The sequence below is a fragment of the Oncorhynchus keta genome, unplaced genomic scaffold (assembly GCF_023373465.1).
Source record: "Oncorhynchus keta strain PuntledgeMale-10-30-2019 unplaced genomic scaffold, Oket_V2 Un_contig_720_pilon_pilon, whole genome shotgun sequence".
NCBI classification, from domain to species: domain Eukaryota; kingdom Metazoa; phylum Chordata; class Actinopteri; order Salmoniformes; family Salmonidae; genus Oncorhynchus; species Oncorhynchus keta.
The window spans coordinates 29,482-50,770 of NW_026289323.1; the positions used below are offsets into that span (position 1 = coordinate 29,482).

The following is a 21,289-nucleotide window of genomic DNA, read 5'->3' on the forward strand; positions in this document are numbered from 1 at the left end:
TCTGATTCCTCACTGTCTAAATAGATATGGTGTGGACTGTATACTCAATACAATCTAAATCTGATACCTCACTGTCTAAATAGATATGGTGTGGACTGTATACTCAATACAATCTAAATCTGATTCCTCACTGTCTAAATAGATATGGTGTGGACTGTATACTCAATACAATCTAAATCTGATACCTCACTGTCTAAATAGATATGGTGTGGACTGTATACTCAATACAATCTAAATCTGATACCTCACTGTCTAAATAGATATGGTGTGGACTGTATACTCAATACAATCTAAATCTGATTCCTCACTGTCTAAATAGATATGGTGTGGACTGTATACTCAATACAATCTAAATCTGATTCCTCACTGTCTAAATAGATATGGTGTGGACTGTATACTCAATACAATCTAAATCTGATTCCTCACTGTCTAAATAGATATGGTGTGGACTGTATACTCAATACAATCTAAATCTGATACCTCACTGTCTAAATAGATATGGTGTGGACTGTATACTCAATACAATCTAAATCTGATTCCTCACTGTCTAAATAGATATGGTGTGGACTGTATACTCAAAACAATCTAAATCTGATTCCTCACTGTCTAAATAGATATGGTGTGGACTGTATACTCAATACAATCTAAATCTGATTCCTCACTGTCTAAATAGATATGGTGTGGACTGTATACTCAATACAATCTAAATCTGATACCTCACTGTCTAAATAGATATGGTGTGGACTGTATACTCAATACAATCTAAATCTGATACCTCACTGTCTAAATAGATATGGTGTGGACTGTATACTCAATACAATCTAAATCTGATACCTCACTGTCTAAATAGATGTGGTGTGGACTGTATACTCAATACAATCTAAATCTGATACCTCACTGTCTAAATAGATATGGTGTGGACTGTATACTCAATACAATCTAAATCTGATACCTCACTGTCTAAATAGATGTGGTGTGGACTGTATACTCAATACAATCTAAATCTGATTCCTCACTGTCTAAATAGATATGGTGTGGACTGTATACTCAATACAATCTAAATCTGATTCCTCACTGTCTAAATAGATATGGTGTGGACTGTATACTCAATACAATCTAAATCTGATTCCTCACTGTCTAAATAGATATGGTGTGGACTGTATACTCAATACAATCTAAATCTGATACCTCACTGTCTAAATAGATGTGGTGTGGACTGTATACTCAATACAATCTAAATCTGATACCTCACTGTCTAAATAGATGTGGTGTGGACTGTATACTCAATACAATCTAAATCTGATTCCTCACTGTCTAAATAGATATGGTGTGGACTGTATACTCAATACAATCTAAATCTGATACCTCACTGTCTAAATAGATATGGTGTGGACTGTATACTCAATACAATCTAAATCTGATTCCTCACTGTCTAAATAGATATGGTGTGGACTGTATACTCAATACAATCTAAATCTGATTCCTCACTGTCTAAATAGATATGGTGTGGACTGTATACTCAATACAATCTAAATCTGATTCCTCACTGTCTGTCTTCTGACTGATACTGCTTTTTAAACTGGTCTGGTCAGTCTACTCACATATTCGTACTATATATTTCTTTCTCTACAAAAACAGGCAATACTTTGATCATTTATAATAATGATATGTTAATTTATTAATAGATACGGCAGCTTTCAGGACAGTGATATATCTGAATATGTAGAAAAATATACTGCCACTATTTTCACCACCAAAGAATAACAGTGTGATTTTAATATGATTTCACTCTTTGCAGGCTGTCAGGCTGTCTAGTCACAGAGGAAGGCTGTGCTTCTCTGGTCTCAGCTCTGAGGTCAAACCCCTCACACCTGAGAGAGCTGGACCTGAGCTACAATCACCCAGGAGACTCAGGAGTCAGACTGCTCTCTGCTGGACTGGAGGATCCACACTGCAGACTGGAGAAACTCAAGTATGTAGAGGGTTTATGTCAATGTTCATATCAGACATGTTGGACTTATCAGGCTGGTTAAGACAAACATTCTGAACCTGGACAAAGTTATATGCTGTGTGTGTGAGAGTGACAATACACAAACAGGACACACACACTGGACACACACACTGGACACACACACTGGACACACACACTGGGCACAAACATGTGTGTGTGTGTGTGTGTATCCCTCAATGACTGTCTGTTCTTCTGCTTACCGCTACAGTGTGGAACATGGTGGAGAGAACAGAATGAAACCTGGACTTAGAAAATGTGAGTGTTGACTGATGTGAAGAATATGACTAAGAATAAGTCTTAATTCAAGTTAAGTCAAAGTCAAAGACCAACATCATTACTGACTTGGTCATATTAAATATCAGCTGTAGTTCTACAGAAGCAGAAACCACATTTTACAAAGAGTTGCTTTGACAATGTGTGTGTGTGTGTGTGTGTGTGTGTGTGTGTGTAATTGATGGTAATAATTGTGTTTTATATTACCATACAGTATAACATATGATCATTCAACAAGTCTCAAGTTACCTTAACTTCTCCTTTTGATACCTAGAAACATCTACATTAAATGAATTAGTGAAAAGTGAGTTAACATTCTAATGTGAATGATGATGATTTCTAATATTGTGTCTGGTTTCATCCATCAGATGTCTGTGATCTCACACTGGACCCAAACACAGTAAACAGACTCCTCTCTCTGTCTGAGGAGAACAGAAAGGTGACATGGAGGAGAGAGGAGCAGCCGTATCCTCATCACCCAGAGAGATTTGAGGACTGTGAACAGGTTCTGTGTAGAGAGGGTCTGACTGGGCGCTGTTACTGGGAGGTAGAGAGGAGTGGGAGAAGGGCTGTTATAGGAGTGACATATAAAGGAATCAGCAGGAGAGGAGGGGGTATTGACTGTTGTCTTGGATACAATGACAAGTCCTGGAGTCTGTCCTGCTCTGACTACAGTTACATTGCCTGTCACAATAGTAATCCCACTACCATAGACGTCCCCTCCTCCAGCTCCCACAGAGTAGGAGTGTATCTGGACTGGCCAGCCGGCACTCTGTCCTTCTATAGAGCCTCCTCTGACACACTGACCCACCTGATCACATTCACCTCCACATTCACTGAGCCCCTCTATCCAGGGTTTAGGGTTTATGATGAAGGCTCCTCAGTGTCCCTGAAATAATAACATGACACACAGACACACACACACATTCTCTCTGTCAGTGACACACACGCTGGACACACACACACACACACTGGACACACACACACACACACACTGGACACACACACACACTGGACACACACACACACACACACACACACACACACACACACACACACACACTGGACACACACACACACACACTGGCACACACACACACACACACACACACACACACTGGACACACACACACACACACTGGTCACACACACACACACACACTGGCAACACACACACACACACACACACACACACACACACTGTACACGAACAACACACACACACACACACACACACACACACACACACACACACACACACACACTGGACACACACACACACACACTGGACACACACACACACACACTGGACACACACACACTGGACACACACACACTGGACACACACACACACACACACACACTGGCACACACACACACACATACACACACTGGACACACACACACTGGACACACTTGACACACACACTGGACACACACACACACACACACTTGACACACACACTGGACACACACACTGGACACACACACACACACTACACACTGGACACACACACACTTGACACACACACTGGACAAACACACACATACTGGACAAACACACACACTACACACTGGACACACTACACACTGGACACACACACACTGGACACACACACACACTGGACACACACACACTCACACACACACACACACTGAACACACACACACACTGGACACACACACACACACACACACACACACACACACTGAACACACACACACACACACACTGGACACACAAACACACACACATTGGACACGGACACATACACTGGACACACACACACACACACACTGGACACACACACTGGACACACACACACACTGGACACACACACACACACACACGACACACACACACACTGGGACACACACACAGAGGACACACACTACACACTGGACACACACACACTGGACACACACACACACTGGACACACACAGACACACACTGGACACACACAGACACACACACTGAACACACACACACACACTGGACACACACTGGACACACACACACACTGGACACACACACACTGGACACACACACACACACTGGACACACACTACACACTGGACACACACACACACACACTGGACACACACTGGACAAACACACACACACACTGCGCGTCTTCCTATAGTTGTGAGAACCTTGACCCAAGACCTCTCTTCCAATGTATTTAAACTCTTACAATAACACTGTTAAAATACCAATGTGATCATTTGTTGTCTTTTATGTTGAATAACAAATTGAACAATTATATCTGGACATACGCTCCATAGTTGTACAAGTGTACAAGGATATATTGTACTTTTCATAATAAAACAAGACAAGGCCTGTTACAGTTTTTTTGATTGCTTAAGCACGATTTTCAAAACACTACACACAATTAGCACAACACTACAGATCCTTTGCAAAATTAAACGTTTGAAAGTAAAAGTTTGTAAAAACTATACACTTCTTTTTAAAAACCTAACTAACTTTGTTCCCATATGAAACACACACGTTTCACATTACTATACTCTGGTTGTACGAGTTACACTCTGCTGTGATAAACCTAAAACACTTTTAGCACTTCTACTTCCATATGATTAGACTAGGCTACTATCAACAAAGTACAAATATAATGTCAATTCACCAAACACTACACAAGACCAATGTTGCAGACTGAAGAAACTCATTTATTTCTCAACACACCCAAAATGTTGACATGGAGATTCATAATACTGTAACCAAACGTCACTTTACGTATTGTAAGATCAAAAAAATTAAATAAAAAATAACTAGACATTGTCTCTTCGCCTAGCTGGATCTGGCCAGAGAATTTCATCAACATCGCAGGCAATGTTGTCATTAGCAAGACACCTTGGAAAGAAACGTCTTGAATGACGAATCCATCCTTGCATTGCTGCTACCTCCATCTGGTCACAGGCCTCCTCCATGGCTTGGATGAGGGGTACCTCAGCCTGGAGACGGAGATCATATACCTTCCACCGCCATGCCGAGAAAAACTCTTCTATAGGGTTGAGGAATGGAGAGTATGGTGGAAGATATAGGACGGTGAAATGTGGATGTTTCTGAAACCAGTTCTGAACCAGAGCAGAGCGGTGGAAAGACACATTGTCCCAGACAACAATGTTTTGCATATGATCGATTTGATTTGCTGCTGTTATGTTGTGCAATTGGTCCAAGAATGTAAGTATGAGTGCTGTGTTGTAAGGGCCCATATGGGCATGGCGGTGGAGGACCCCATTCTGTGTAATGGCTGCACAGAGTGTTATATTACCCCCACGTTGCCCTGGGACATTGACTATAGCCCTGTGGCCAATGAGGTTTCTTCCCCTCCTTCGTGTTCTCGTCAGGTTGAACCCAGCCTCATCTAAGTAAATGAACTCATGCTGGATATCCTCTCCATCCATTCGTAAAACTCTGAAAAACAGTGTCAGGCAAAAATATGTAGTTCAGTGTAGATCTAGTATACATATTACAGTACAGTAAAAGATTATGAGACAGTATGCAAGATCACACTGTTAGGGTGAATACATACCTCTGCATAATCATGCCGCAGTCGTTTCACCCTTTCGGAATTGCGCTCGAAAGGCACTCGATAAATTTGCTTCATTTGAATATGTTTTTGTTTTAGGATGCGTGCCAGTGTTGATGTTGAGACCTGATGGATATCGTTGGAAATGGCTATTGGTTATTGACAATGTTAGATTGGAGCTGCTTGAGTGTTATAGCATTGTTGGCCAAAACCATGTTTACTATCTCCCTCTCTTGCTGTTCTGTGAATATAGGAGACCTTCCCCCTTGTCGTCCCTGACCCTCAATCCTATGTAGAGAAAAACTCAGTATACAATAGTACAGTAATTTCACAGGAAAAGGTAACAGAAGTGCTGATGGTGTATGAGGTTGCTGATGGTGCATAGAATACAGTACTGTAAGCAGTTACTGAAACCGTGCAGATGTTTTTGATATGATGATATTTTTACAATACCTATTTTCCAGTCAATGTTCTCATCACACTTGCCACTGTATATCGGCTTAGATTTGGCTGTACTCGCAGTCCAGCCTCCCTCAGCGTCAGGCCGTGGTTGACAACGTGGTCAACCAGTGTTGCGCGGATCTCATTTGTCAGATTCGTCCTCTTTGAGCACCTTCTTGTCGTCGTCGTCTTCCTCCTCCTCCTCCTCCTCCTCCTCCTCCTCTTATTCTTTCTCTGACTCTTTCCATTGTGCTTGAAGACCGATGAACTCACCTGCTGCTTTTTATAGTGCTTATACACCTGATTGGTGTGTCTACAATTAAGCAAACGAGTGTTTGCACACCTGATGACTGTGTTGAACCAATAGGTTGGAGGGTGTGGTAATTTGACAGTCAGTGCTTTGGTATTGCAAGGACGTGACTTCATGATAGATTTTTTTTTACTTCTTGAGTGTAAGGTTTTGCTAATAGTGTACTACTTTTAATTTTAGTGTTTAAGCAATCCAAAAAAAAACGTAAGTGCATTTCTCAGAACTATTTGTACAAACTGCAATATACAATATATATGTTTCTAAAGCTAGTCAGTCACTAAAAATCCATAGTACATCTCTCAAAAGTAAATATTCATGCCAATGATCATGTCAGTGTCATCAGAATGATAAGTCATTGAGTCATTGTTCATGAACAAGGTCGTCAAAATGTTTAGGCATGTTGTCAATGTAACTGTGTACTTTGACAGTATTACCTGATGTAAACTTAGGCTACAGTTTGGATGACAGCTACTGTATTGAAAATGCACAAGGCTGCACTTCTATGGCATATATCAATTTCAACAGTACTATTTACATATTACTGTATGTGGGTTATTGATTGAAAGAGACTGGACAACCCAAGGGGCACAAAGGGAAAAAAACTAAATTAGAAAGAAACACAGGAAACCACCCCTAAGGCACAACTTTGCCCGCAGCACTGTTGTGCTGTCTCTACACATCCAGACGTTCCTGTCTGTCGGCCCACATATTCTCATCCACATCACACCGGATATTTTCCCTTCCAATGCAACGTGGAAAGAATCTTTTGGAATGCCTTATCCATCCTCTGCAGGCGTCTACTGTGATGTCCTCAGATGCTGCATCCATTGCAGCCAGCAGGGTCATCTGTGTGTGTGGCTGACGATCGTACACCTTCCACCTCCATGCTAAAAATAACTACTCAATTGGATTAAGGAATGGTGAATAAGGTGGGAGGAATTCTATGAGCATCCTCGGGTGGGTCACAAACCATTGCCTTATGATGTTGGATCGATGGAAACTCACATTATCACAAATGACCACATACTTTGGCAAATCCTCTCTAAGCAGACCCCTCTCATCATCAGGGATGAGAGCCCTGTAGAGAGTCTCTAAAAAGTTGAGTAGATGCTGGGTGTTGTATGGCCCTATAAGGGGGATATGGGTTAGGACACCATGCTCCGAAATAGCAGCACACATGGTGATATTTCCTCCCCGTTGGCCTGGCAAATCCACAGTAGCTCTGTGACCGATGACATTCCGACCCCGCCTTCTGCATTTGGTCAGGTTGAAGCCACGTATACAAAGTTGTGAGAGGGTTCACTTGATTCCAACTCCATTATACGCTATATCCCAGAACACACAGTTGAATTTGTTTTGGTAAGGAAGAGTGACATAAAATGTATATATATTGCATGTTCGTACCACAGCAATGGAAATGTGTGCAGTTTATGCTTACTGTACTATGTATCACTATAAAATGTTGCTGTAAAGTAGTTACATAGATATATGTTTTAACTGTACATACTGGTACCGTAGCTCCTTAACTCTGTCCTCATTCCTTTGGAATGGTACACGGTACAGCTGTTTCATACTCATCTGGTTTCTATGCAGCACCCTGTAGATGGTTGAGATGCTAACCGTATGGATGTTTTCAAAGACATCGTTGTCTTCTATAATGGTCCTTTGTATTTCCCTGAGTCTCGTGGCATTGTTTGCTCGGACCATGGTGCAAATAGCCTCCTCCTGTTGAGGTGTGAAAAGGCGTCCTCTGCCACCGGTTTGAGGTAATCTTGCAGTCCTATGTGGGGAAATGCAGTGATGCATCGCACGCTTTCACATAGACAAAAACTATGCGAACACACATTTTACTGTAAAACATACAGGTGGGTGCATGTAAGGTGCAGTATGTATCTGTATAGAGTATATTTCGGTATGCTGTGAAATACAAGTGGACTACTGTAATATGAAGCATTGTAGGAAGTATACAGTATACTGCTTATATACAGTAACAGTGCACTGTACATTGGTGGACATACCTGTTCTCTCTTCGAAACGTTTGAACTATTGAGGACACGGTTGATCTCCCAATATTCGGCTGCACCCTTCGACCCGCCTGAGCCATTGTAAGGCCATGATTGACAACATGGTCTACAATAGTGGCCCTTATGTCATCAGATATGCGCCTATGTCCTCTTCTGACTCTTCCTCTGTTTTGCCTTCCACCACGCATCCTTGCTCCTCTTCTTCCTCCTCTTGGGTGTTGACCCTGTTCATTTCCTGGTTCGTCCATTATTGGAAAATTGCAACTCTGTGTTGTGGTCTGTCTATATATGCTTGCCAATTGATTCTTCATAATATAATAATAATAATATATGGTCCTTCTATAGCTCAGTTGGTAGAGCATGGCGCTTGTAACGCCAGGGTAGTGGGTTCGATCCCCGGGACCACCCATACGTAGAATGTATGCACACATGACTGTAAGTCGCTTTGGATAAAAGCGTCTGCTAAATGGCATATATTATTATATATTATATTATCCAATCAAAGCTACTGTAGATATAACATGATGCTGATATGATCAGTCCAATCTGATGCTAATATCAATGCTAATATCTGCTAAATGGCATATCTGCTAAATGGCATATCTGCTAAATGGCATATATTTATTATATATATATATATTATTCTTCATGAGATGCAACTTTGAGCAATTTAGATAATTGGTTGATTGTTGGTTGAACTAACACTTTCCATTCCTTCATGAGTGAGGGTCAATTTCACCTGCACCATTCAACAATTCACGTTTTTGTACAAAAGGTCTAATAGAAATGTAAAACTATGCTTGACAGTTTATGACAAATAGTTCAACAATTTTGCATGTAATGGCTTATGCAAGGAACTAATGCCTAGATGTTTTGAGGGGTAAGACTATTCAACAGAGAACCATGTACTATATTTTGATCAACATGACATGAGCAATTGATAATGTGGAAAAAAGCTGACACTTGTACATTATCAATTGCAATTTGTTCAAAAGGAATAAGAACTTGCTTTAATGATGTACACAAGTAACTAGATGATTTGGAATTTGTACAAGTAGTATCAAGAATTGCACTTTTGATCTAAGAAATGCACCAAAGCGACTGAGAAAAACTGTAAGCAAACGAGTGTTTGCACACCTGATGACTGTGTTGAACCAATAGGTTGGAGGGTAATTTGACAGTCAGTGCTTTGGTATTGCAAGGATGTGACTTCATGATAGATTTGTGTGTGTAATGTATGTTAAGTGTGTTTAGTGTTTTGAAAATCACTGTGTGTAGAGTTTTGCAACAAGTGTGAGGTTGACAATGTGCTTATAGTTGTGCAAATATGGGCTGATGTTTTGCTTCTTGAGTGTAAGGTTTTGCTAATAGTGTACTACTTTTCATTTGAGTGTGTAATCAATCCAAAAAAACTGTAACACACACACACATGCTGGACACAAACACACACACATTGGACACACACACACACACAAGCACAAACATTGGACACAAACTCACATTGGACACATACACACACACACACACTGGACACACAAACGCACTGGACACAAACACATTGGACACACACACACACACACTGGAGACACACACACATGCTGGACACACACACACATTGGACACACACTCACATTGGACACACACACACACAGTGGACACACACACACACACACTGGACACACACACACACACACACACACACACTGGACACACACACACACACACACACACACACACACGGCTTCCTATAATTGTGAGGACCTTGACACAGGACCTTCAAATGAGGACCATCATTTCTGAACAAACAGACACATTTTTCCATCACTAAGTGGTCCCATAAACACAGATATCACTTAACCTGAAAAACTCCAATGGAGAAATAGCCATGCAGAGCACCAGTCTAGTGAGGACCAGTGGTTGCTAGGCAGTTCCTGTATCAAAGGTTCTAGAACAGCTTCTATCCCAGTTCTATCTGCCTGTTAAATCAGTTTCTGGATCACAGGTTCTAGAACAGCTTCTATCCCAGTTCTATCTGTCTGTTAAATCAGTTTCTGGACCACAGGTTCTAGAACAGCTTCTATCCCAGTTCTATCTGTCTGTTAAATCAGTTTCTGGACCACAGGTTCTAGAACAGCTTCTATCCCAGTTCTATCTGTCTGTTAAATCAGTTTCTGGACCACAGGTTCTAGAACAGCTTCTATCCCAGTTCTATCTGTCTGTTAAATCAGTTTCTGGACCACAGGTTCTAGAACAGCTTCTATCCCAGTTCTATCTGTCTGTTAAATCAGTTTCTGGACCACAGGTTCTAGAACAGCTTCTATCCCAGTTCTATCTGTCTGTTAAATCAGTTTCTGGACCACAGGTTCTAGAACAGCTTCTATCCCAGTTCTATCTGTCTGTTAAATCAGTTTCTGGACCACAGGTTCTAGAACAGCTTCTATCCCAGTTCTATCTGTCTGTTAAATCAGTTTCTGGACCACAGGTTCTAGAACAGCTTCTATCCCAGTTCTATCTGTCTGTTAAATCAGTTTCTGGACCACAGTTTCTAGAACAGCTTCTATCCCAGTTCTATTCAATTCAATTTCAATTCCATTCAAGGGCTTTATTGGCATGGGAAACATGTGTTAACATTGCCAAAGCAAGTGAGGTAGACAACATACAAAGTGAATATATAAAGTGAAAAACAACAAAAATTAACAGTAAACATTACACATACAGAAGTTTAAAAACAGTAAAGACATTACAAATGTCATATTATATATGACATATATATATATATATATACAATGTACAAATAGTTAAAGGACACAAGATAAAATGAATAAGCATAAATATGGGTTGTATTTACAATGGTGTTTGTTCTTCACTGGTTGCCCTTTTCTCGTGGCAACAGGTCACAAATCTTGCTGCTGTGATGGCACACTGTGGAATTTTACCCAAAAGATATGAGAGTTTTTCAAAATTGGATTTGTTTTCGAATTCTTTGTGGATCTGTGTAATCTGGGGAAATATGTCTCTCTAATATGGTCATACATTGGGCAGGAGGTTAGGAAGTGCAGCTCAGTTTCCACCTCATTTTGTGGGCAGTGAGCACATAGCCTGTCTTCTCTTGAGAGCCATGTCTGCCTACGGCGGCCTTTCTCAATAGCAAGGCTATGCTCACTGAGTCTGTACATAGTCAAAGCTTTCCTTAATTTTGGGTCAGTCACAGTGGTCAGGTATTCTGCCGCTGTGTACTCTCTGTGTAGGGCCAAATAGCATTCTAGTTTGCTCTGTTTTTTTGTTAATTCTTTCCAATGTGTTAAGTAATTATCTTTTTGTTTTCTCATGATTTGGTTGGGTCTAATTGCGCTGTTGTCCTGGGGCTCTGTAGGGTGTGTTTGTGTTTGTGAACAAAGCCCCAGGACCAGCTTGCTTAGGGGACTCTTCTCCAGGTTCATCTCTCTGTAGGTGATGGCTTTGTTATGGAAGGTTTGTGAATTGCTTCCTTTTAGGTGGTTGTAGAATTTAACGGCTCTTTTCTGGATTTTGATAATTAGTGGGTATCGGCCTAATTCTGCTCTGCATGCATTATTTGGTGTTCTACGTTGTACACGGAGGATATTTTTCAGAATTCTGCGTGCAGAGTCTCAATTTGGTGTTTGTCCCATTTTGTGAAGTCTTGGTTGGTGAGCGGACCCCAGACCTCACAACCATAAAGGGCAATGGGCTCTATGACTGATTCAAGTATTTTTAGCCAAATCCTAATTGGTATGTTGAAATTTATGTTTCTTTTGATGGCATAGAATGCCCTTCTTGCCTTGTCTCTCAGATCGTTCACAGCTTTGTGGAAGTTACCTGTGGCGCAGTTCTATCTGTCTGTTAAATCAGTTTCTGGACCACAGGTTCTAGAACAGCTTCTATCCCAGTTCTATCTGTCTGTTATATCATCAACCTAAACTGTTTCCATCAGACTATTAGAACTTGACTGAACCTTTTGGTTCCTTTTCTGATATTTTACCACTTTGCATTTTTTATGATATATTTTACTGTTTGTGTTTGTACCACAGGAGGTTGGTGGGACCTTAATTGGGGAGGACAGGCTTGTAATGGCTGGAGGGGAATAAGTAGAATGGTATCAAACACGTGGTTTCCATGTGTTCCATTTCATTCACTCTGTTCCAGACATTATTATGAGCCGTCCTCCCCTCACCAGCCTCCTCTGGTATGTACTGTCCTATATGTGAGAGAGATCCAACAAGGAATTACAATGTATGTATTACATACCTGCAAATGGCAAATAAACTACTAGAAGTCCTTATGAATGTCTGCAGCCGACTAGACTGTTGGCGTCTGACAAGAGGTGAAAATATTACAGGAATATTCTGCAAATGTTGATGAAGACGTCACTCAATCCCCCAAAACAACATGCGGTCTTTCCACAAGACTCCAATGAAGTTATAGTGTGACGTTGTGAGTTGACATTAAAGTAACATTCTCAGAACATACTGCACTTGTTTTATACTGTTTTAGATGGATCCTCTGTTTATCATCTTGTTTTATACTGTTTTAGATGGATCCTCTGTTTATCATCTTGTTTTATACTGTTTTAGATGGATCCTCTGTTTATCATCTTGTTTTATACTGTTTTAGATGGATCCTCTGTTTATCATCTTGTTTTATACTGTTTTAGATGGATCCTCTGTTTATCATCTTGTTTTATACTGTTTTAGATGGATCCTCTGTTTATCATCTTGTTTTATACTGTTTTAGATGGATCCTCTGTTTATCATCTTGTTTTATACTGTTTTAGATGGATCCTCTGTTTATCATCTTGTTTTATACTGCTTTAGATGGATCCTCTGTTTATCATCTTGTTTTATACTGTTTTAGATGGATCCTCTGTTTATCATCTTGTTTTATACTGTTTTAGATGTATCCTCTGTTTATCATCTTGTTTTATACTGTTTTAGATGGATCCTCTGTTTATCATCTTGTTTTATTCTGTTTTAGATGGATCCTCTGTTTATCATCTTGTTTTATACTGTTTTAGATGGATCCTCTGTTTATCATCTCTGTTTCAACATTTAAACTCTTAAATTTAAACAATTTAAACAATTAAACTGTTACATTTAAACAATTTAAACAATACCACCGTTAAAATACCAATGTGATCATTTGTTGTACGTCTTTTATGTTGAATAACAAATAGTACAATTATATATGGACATACGCTCCACATACACTGCTGATGTCGCAGAAAGGCCATAAAGATCATCAAGGACAACAACCACCCGAGCCACTGCCTGTTCACCCCGTTATCATCCAGAAGGAGGGGTCAGTACAGGTGCATCATCACCACCCGAGCCACTGCCTGTTCACCCCGTTATCATCCAGAAGGAGGGGTCAGTACAGGTGCATCATCACCACCCGAGCCACTGCCTGTTCACCCCGTTATCATCCAGAAGGAGAGGTCAGTACAGGTGCATCATCACCACCCGAGCCACTGCCTGTTCACCCCGCTATCATCCAGAAGGAGAGGTCAGTACAGGTGCATCATCACCACCCGAGCCACTGCCTGTTCACCCCGCTATCATCCAGAAGGAGAGGTCAGTACAGGTGCATCATCACCACCCGAGCCACTGCCTGTTCACCCCGCTATCATCCAGAAGGAGAGGTCAGTACAGGTGCATCATCACCACCCGAGCCACTGCCTGTTCACCCCGCTATCATCCAGAAGGAGAGGTCAGTACAGGTGCATCAAAGCTGGGACCGAGAGACTGAAAAACAGCTTCTATCTTAAGGCAATCAGACTGTTTATCAGCCACCACTAACATTGAGTGGCTGCTGCCAACATACTGACTCAACTCCAGCCACTTTAATAATGGGAATTGATGGAAATTGATGGAAAAAATGCATCACTAGCCACTTTACAATGCCACTTAATATAATGTTTACATACCCTACATTACTCATCTCATATGTATATACTGTACTCGATACCATCTACTGCATCTTGCCTATGCCGTTCTGTACCATCACTCATTCATGTATGTTTATGTACATACTCTTTATCCCTTTACACTTGTGTGTATAAGGTAATTGTTGTGAAATCGTTAGGTTAGATTACTCGTTGATTATTACTGCATTGTCGGAACTAGAAGCACAAGCATTTCGCTAAACTCGCATTAACATCTGCTAACCATGTGTATGTGACAAATAAAATCTGATTTTAGTTTATTTAGTTGTACAAGTATACAAGAAGATATTGTATTTTTCATAATAAAACATAATTGAAACAAGAAAAGGCATGTTAATTGTGAAAACAATTTCATTTTAGATTTTAATTGTGAAAACAATTTCATTTTAGATTTTACATTGCCTCTCCCATTCGCAGGTTGATGTTTGTCATGAATCTTGACATGGAGGCAGAACTGTGTGATTTACTCCAGATATTAAAAACCTGTTGATGCTAGGGGGCAGTATTTTCACTTTTGGATGAAAGGCGTGCCCAGAGTGAACTTCCTCCTACTCAGTCCCAGATGAGAATATATGCATAATATTATTACTGGTGGATAGAAAACACTCTGAAGTTTCTAAAACTGTTTGAATTATGTCTGTGGGTATAACAGAACTCATATGGTAGACAAAAAACCTGAGAAGAAATCCAAACAGGAAGTGAGAACTCAATTTAGAAAACAGTGCCATTGGATGTCCATCTTAGATATGGATGAGCATGCACTTCCTAGGGCTTCCACAAGATGTCACCGTCTTTAGATTCTGGTTGTATGATTCTACTATATAGGGGGGGCACATAATAGCTCTTTGAGTGTGTGGTCTGGCAGAAAGCCTCGGTCTTGTTACACTCGGTCACAAGAGAGTGTCCTCCCGTTCCTATGCTTTTCTTCTGACAATGAAATTCTCCGGTAGGAACCTTATTGCTGATTAATGTTTAAAACATCCTAAATATGGATTGCATACATCATTTGACTTGTTTCTAAGACCTGTAACGGAACCTTTTGAGTTTTTGTCTGGAGGAATTACTCGTGCTTTTTGAAGATTGAATGCTGGGCTGAACAAGCTAACAATAAGTGGCTAAATTATGGGCTTTTGGGAACTTTATGGAACAAATCAGTAATTCATTGTCGAACTGGGATTCCTGGAACTGCCTTCTGATGAAGATATTCAAAGGTAAGTGAATATTTATAGTATTTTTTTGTAGTTTCTGTTGACGCCAAAATGGCGGCTATTTCTTTGGGTTCTGAGCGCCGTTCTCAGATTATTATTTTTCCGTACAGTTTGTTTTAAATCTGACACAGCGGTTGCATAGAGGATACGTTTTTCTTTAATTCTGTGAATAACACTTGCATCTTTTATCAATGTTTACTGTGAGTATTTGTGAGCAAAATCACCGGATGTTTAGGAATCAAAACATTACTGCACGTAACGCGCCAATGTAAACTGAGATCCTTTATATATATATATATATGCACATTATCGAACAAAACACACAATACATGTATAACATGATGTCCTATGAGTGTCATCTGATGGAGGTAATCAAAGGTTAGTGATTCATTTTATCTATACTTATGATTTTGTGACTGTGACAAATCGCTGTGTGTGTTTTTGAATTTGGTGGTCATCTAACATAAATATATGTTGTGTTTTCACTGTAAAACATTTTAAAAAATCGGACACGATGGGTAGATTAACAAGATGTGTATCTTTCATTTGCTGTATTGGACTTGTTAATGTGTGAAAGTTAAATATTTCTAAAGAACATTTGTTCAGCAGAATGGGAGGGGGTGTTCCCTTTAGGGAACTCCTTGTGCCCCCTAGCCCCAGCTGCAAAGTAGAAATTGGCTGTAGGATGTTAAGGGAATTTTTATCTATAATGACTAATTATGTATACATTTCAATCAGGATTCACTAATCAGAATACTAAATGTTACTCTATATGTATGAATTCTCTTTCTTGATCCCAGTACTGAAAATAATGTGTGTGAACGTGGGCAAAAGTTAGAACAATGACTGTCTGTTCCTTGGTACAAATCTTCAGACTGATATTTGAATGCTTATCTACTCGAGAAGGCCTTGAGTCATAAATTATATTAAATTGGTAGGTAGGCGGATGTGGAAAGGCTGGAGAGACAGCCTTTGTACTGGAATGGATATAGCACAGATTGGGGATGGAACTAAGGACATCATTTTCAGTTTATAACCTGTGGTAACCTGTATTGTGGCAGTACTCTTGAATAAAGGCTGTATCTTGACTTTTAAGATCGGGCTCTGTCCATTCCTATAAAATAAGGGTCTTACAAATTCTTATGAATTGACAGAGAGTTTAATTTTAATTGGGAATTAAAACAGAGGAATTAAATTCCTTCAACAATTGGTCCTTCGAAGCCGGGATCTAAAAATCCGTCCCTGCCATCTGGAGGTTGTACGCCGGTAAAATCGTGCCCGTTATTAAAAAGACCTGGCTTCTGGATTGAGGTTAAAAACAGGCTGGTATACACTACAGACGTATGGTGACAGATCCAAACGAACAGTGCTTTTCCCAGTCGGCAGCAGGTCAGTAGCCTTTATTCTCAAATTTGGGAGGGATTATTTAGGATATTTATTGATTAAAATGTTATAAAGGAGTTGGATTTGATCAATAATAGGTGATTGAATATTCTGAGCTCCCACAGAGTGGATGAGGTGAGTCAAAAGAAAAATATAAAATGTTTTAATTAACGAAATTGGACATTTCGCCCGGGTAACACTCCCTGCAAACGTCGTCAACAAGGTTGTAATTTAACTGTGGGGAAGATCAGAGGCGACAATCGGGTAAAAAAAAAAGGAAGGGTCAGATACAAAGAGAGCGAGATCAAGGAGAATCCTGAGGGAAAACTTTGGGTCATTTAATTAGGGCTATTTTCCGTTGTCCAGAGGCCGGAGTTACAAATTTAAACAGAGAAGATGGGCCTTGAGAATCTCAGTCAGTTCCAGTGTTGGTGGTATAGTGGTGAGAGCAGCAGTCTTACCAACGGCAATCCACGGTTCAGTTCCCAGCTGAGGCGGTTAACTAAAAATGATATTAGAATTGAATTCATATATTTGTATGTTTTGCCTGAAAAAAAACGGTCGCTAGTGTTTGTAAAAGATATGAACTGAAACGTTAAAATGTGTTTTAGATTGAATTGAAAAAAGTAATTAAAAATAATGGCGAGACAATTTCGATGTAATACGCTATTTTGCCCAAAGTTATCTGATGGAATAATGTATTGAGATGGGAGTCGTAATTAAATAAATGTATCATAGAAGAGAAAGGCACCTAAAGGTAAATGTAGGGAATAACGGAGACATACGATACAATTTCATGCTATCCGGATGTTATAGCTATTTATGAATCGACTGACATACGATAAATTTAGCACAAAACATGGTACGTTTAAATGTTAGGGTATAGAAAGTTGAGAAGTTTGGTTGGTTTTACTTTGATGATTAGAATTTAAAACTGAACTAAATCTGAATAGGGAATATATATTTTACAGAGGCAGGCAGATTTGTGGCGTCGTTTTACGTCGAACAACATCGTTCATCAAATTTAAACAGAGAAAATGGGTTGTGGCATTTAGAGGGAAAATGTGTGCATTATAATTTAATTTTGTTAAACATTATATGTCTGGCGTGTTTAAGTAGGATTCTTTATTCTGGGACGGATGGAAGTTATCTAAAATAAGTAAATTAAAGGAGCCATGGGAGAATGCGACTTCATTTTTATTAAATATCTGGGATTAAATTACGGATTTCTTACACTGAGAAATGTACAACATTTGCGGCAGAGGGAAAAAGTAATACATTGGATAATAATGTTATCAGGTTAATTGTATCTAAACTGATGATTAATGATTTGAGGCAAATGGGAATTATCATTAGGTTTAGTTTATAGTTCACTTTAGAGTTTCTGAATCGAAGTAACATAGTGAATGCTAGTTAGGCGTGTTGTGTCTCACTTTTAGAAATGCCTGGGATTATAAACTTGGGGAGAGTGGGGAGATAGCGGCCATAAACGACCAAATTGAAAAAGACCTGGAAGTGTTGTTTACTGATTAAGGTTTGCAAATATATACACATAAAACATTTGTTAGGACTATTTGTTTTAGTGCAAAGGTATTTTAAAGAGGCACACTCACATATGGAACTTTATGAGTTTTTATTTTATGAGTTTTAATTACACAAGTGATTTTTTTATCTTAAGGATAAAGGGTTCTTTAATATGTCTAATGTAGTATGGAATATGACTATAAAAGGGTGGTATGACCTATTGACCTTATCATGGCTATCTTTTGGGGTCTGATCAGCCTCAGGGGATAGCCATTTGTATAATGAATGTGTGGTCATTTGGGTTACTAGTTTTAAGGTAAATTAATATAATGGAGTTTTAGTTTGGGGTTAGAATTATTGTTTGAATCACTGATGAGAAAGTGTTTGAATCACTGATGAGAAAGTGTTTCAGGATTCTGTTTTACAATATTAGCAGTGAAGTGTTTGAATTGGCTATTATTGATTTGGTATTACAACAGAAAATAATCCTATTTATCATTGAGAATAAATAGGGGAGATAAAACATGGTCCTTTGAGGTCACGGTATTAAGCCAATAGGGCAGGAAATTACATAGGAAAATAAGTTCTTAGGGATGATTAATTACTGTAGATAAGGTATTCCACACTATGCAACATATATTCAATTCATGTTATTGTCAGATAGAATACTGAGGATCTCTGAAGGAAAGAGCTTGTAAGTTTAGGAAGGATTGTGAATATGGTTAGCATTAATTTTGGCTTTGTTTGACTATTAGGAGGTTTTTATTTAAATAGTATTACATTTGACAGGAATATATTACATCTGTGATGATTTAGGATTTTGGTAAGGATTAAGATAGATTGATTAAGGAAATGTAAGAGGTATGTAAGGACTTTAGAGATTGCCACTTATAGACATGTTTTTTCTAAAAAAATCAATGATTTTAGATAGTCAAACAGTGAGACGCTTAGTGGCATTTGAGAGATAGGAGAGAAAGGAATTACTGTTTAAAATCGGTAAATATATATATTTAAGAACATATATAAATAGCACAGATACTTCTTAAACTAGATAAGCCACTGGACAGAGAATTGATACGGGATTGGGATGAATGGATGCCCAAGGGAGGATTGGACATACATGATAATGTTAGAATATAAGGATAATTTACTGATCTTACCTAAGTCATTATTTAGGGTAGATAAGGTTGTTACCTGGGCAGAGCCAGGTATCATAAGGGGATGGGTAAGTTAGTGGCCTATTGGATAATAAACCAATAATTTTTAAAAATTTAGCTAACAAATAGGCATAGAAGTTAGAGATATAATCAGATAAAACAGATGAGAAACTGTTTGTTAACCAAGCCTGTATGTCCAGGATTTTATGCATTACAGGTGAACTACAGGTGAAGTCACTCAATCCAGTCCCAGAGGCTTGTTGGGGGGACCATACCAAGGACTCCTGGTGACAGCTAGCTGAAAGAGCTACCCGGATTCATGTCACACGGCGGGAGGGTAAGACACATTCACACTGTCGAACAATAACAGAGTTCGAGAGGAGAACTGGAATTAACAGAATTCCGGGGGCCATCTCTCGAATGAAGATCTCCTTTCATCCCTGTTTTTGTTCATCAAAGTGAAAGTGTGTCTGGCTCTTGTTAATGATGTGTTCTCTGGAAGAGGGTGGGGCTTCACATGTGTGCTGACTGTCCTGAGCTGTTTAATTGTAGGGGCCATAGTCCTGATCCACCATGATCCCCCGTAGAAGGCCAAAGGGGGTAACTTGACTGATGTGCTAGACGACGGAACTTTGACATTACCAAAGCATCTCAAAAGATCACTGAAACAAAACAGTAACAAAACAAAACAGTAAGGACATGAGAGTGGGATTGGGAAGGATGTCTCAGTGGAGTTCTAGATAGACCAAATGGGGCCTCGAAGACATCTATGCAAGTCCCTGTGTAGTTCATGGAAACAGGTTATAGCTCACATCATGTGAGAGGGCTACATAATTCTACATACCCAGCATGGAAGAAGATGGAGTGTAGTGAAAGTAAGGGTTTCAGTTGATAACCTAGTGCATTCCAGGTAGAAAAAGTTAGAGCAGCTGATTGCTCTATAGTCAGCAGAATACAAGCAGAGTCTCCCTGACAAAGCAGATACTGACTGTGGAGTTGTCCGGAGCCAAGAGCTGGTGTGGATAGTTCAGATGAAAGATCTTAACCTTTTGTAACTAGGGGGCAGTATTTTCATTTTTGGATAAAAAATGTTCTCGTTTTAAACGGGATATTTTGTCACGACAAGATGCTCGACTATGCATATAATTGATATGTATAATTGATATGCATATTCGAGCATCTTTTTGTGTCAAAATATCTCGTTTAAAACGGGAACGTTTTTCATCCAAAAATGTTAATAGCGCCCCCTAATGCATAACTGGTAAAGGAAAGGGAAACTGGTTACCTAAGGGAATGGCCTGTATGGTAAAGCTATTCACGGAAGCAGGAAAGCCAGATAATAACAGTTGTATGGATTTGCACTATTTATATCCACATGTTCCTCTGAAATCTAGGCTTCCTCCTTTCACAGTGGCAAGAGGAGATTATTACTGTCTGGCCCGGTATAGTG

General features: G+C 39.6%; 1 protein-coding gene and 1 long non-coding RNA gene across 3 annotated transcripts in view; both read left to right on the top strand.

Annotated features, from left to right (window-relative positions):
- Window positions 1–21,289, top strand: part of LOC127926217 (NACHT, LRR and PYD domains-containing protein 12-like) — a 142,388-nt gene that overhangs the window by 18,483 nt on the left and 102,616 nt on the right. Inside the window, exon 7 of the mRNA XM_052511667.1 lies at window positions 1,799–1,972. Coding sequence (XP_052367627.1) covers window positions 1,799–1,972 — 174 coding nt within the window. The remainder of the gene's footprint in view (window positions 1–1,798; window positions 1,973–21,289) is intronic.
- Window positions 11,381–14,363, top strand: LOC127926219 (uncharacterized). Of its 2 annotated transcripts, none has more exons than XR_008123645.1 (2): window positions 11,381–13,924; window positions 13,998–14,363. It is a non-coding gene; the product is annotated as an uncharacterized LOC127926219 (long non-coding RNA). The 2 variants fall into 2 exon arrangements; XR_008123644.1 differs by having other exon boundaries at window positions 14,061–14,363.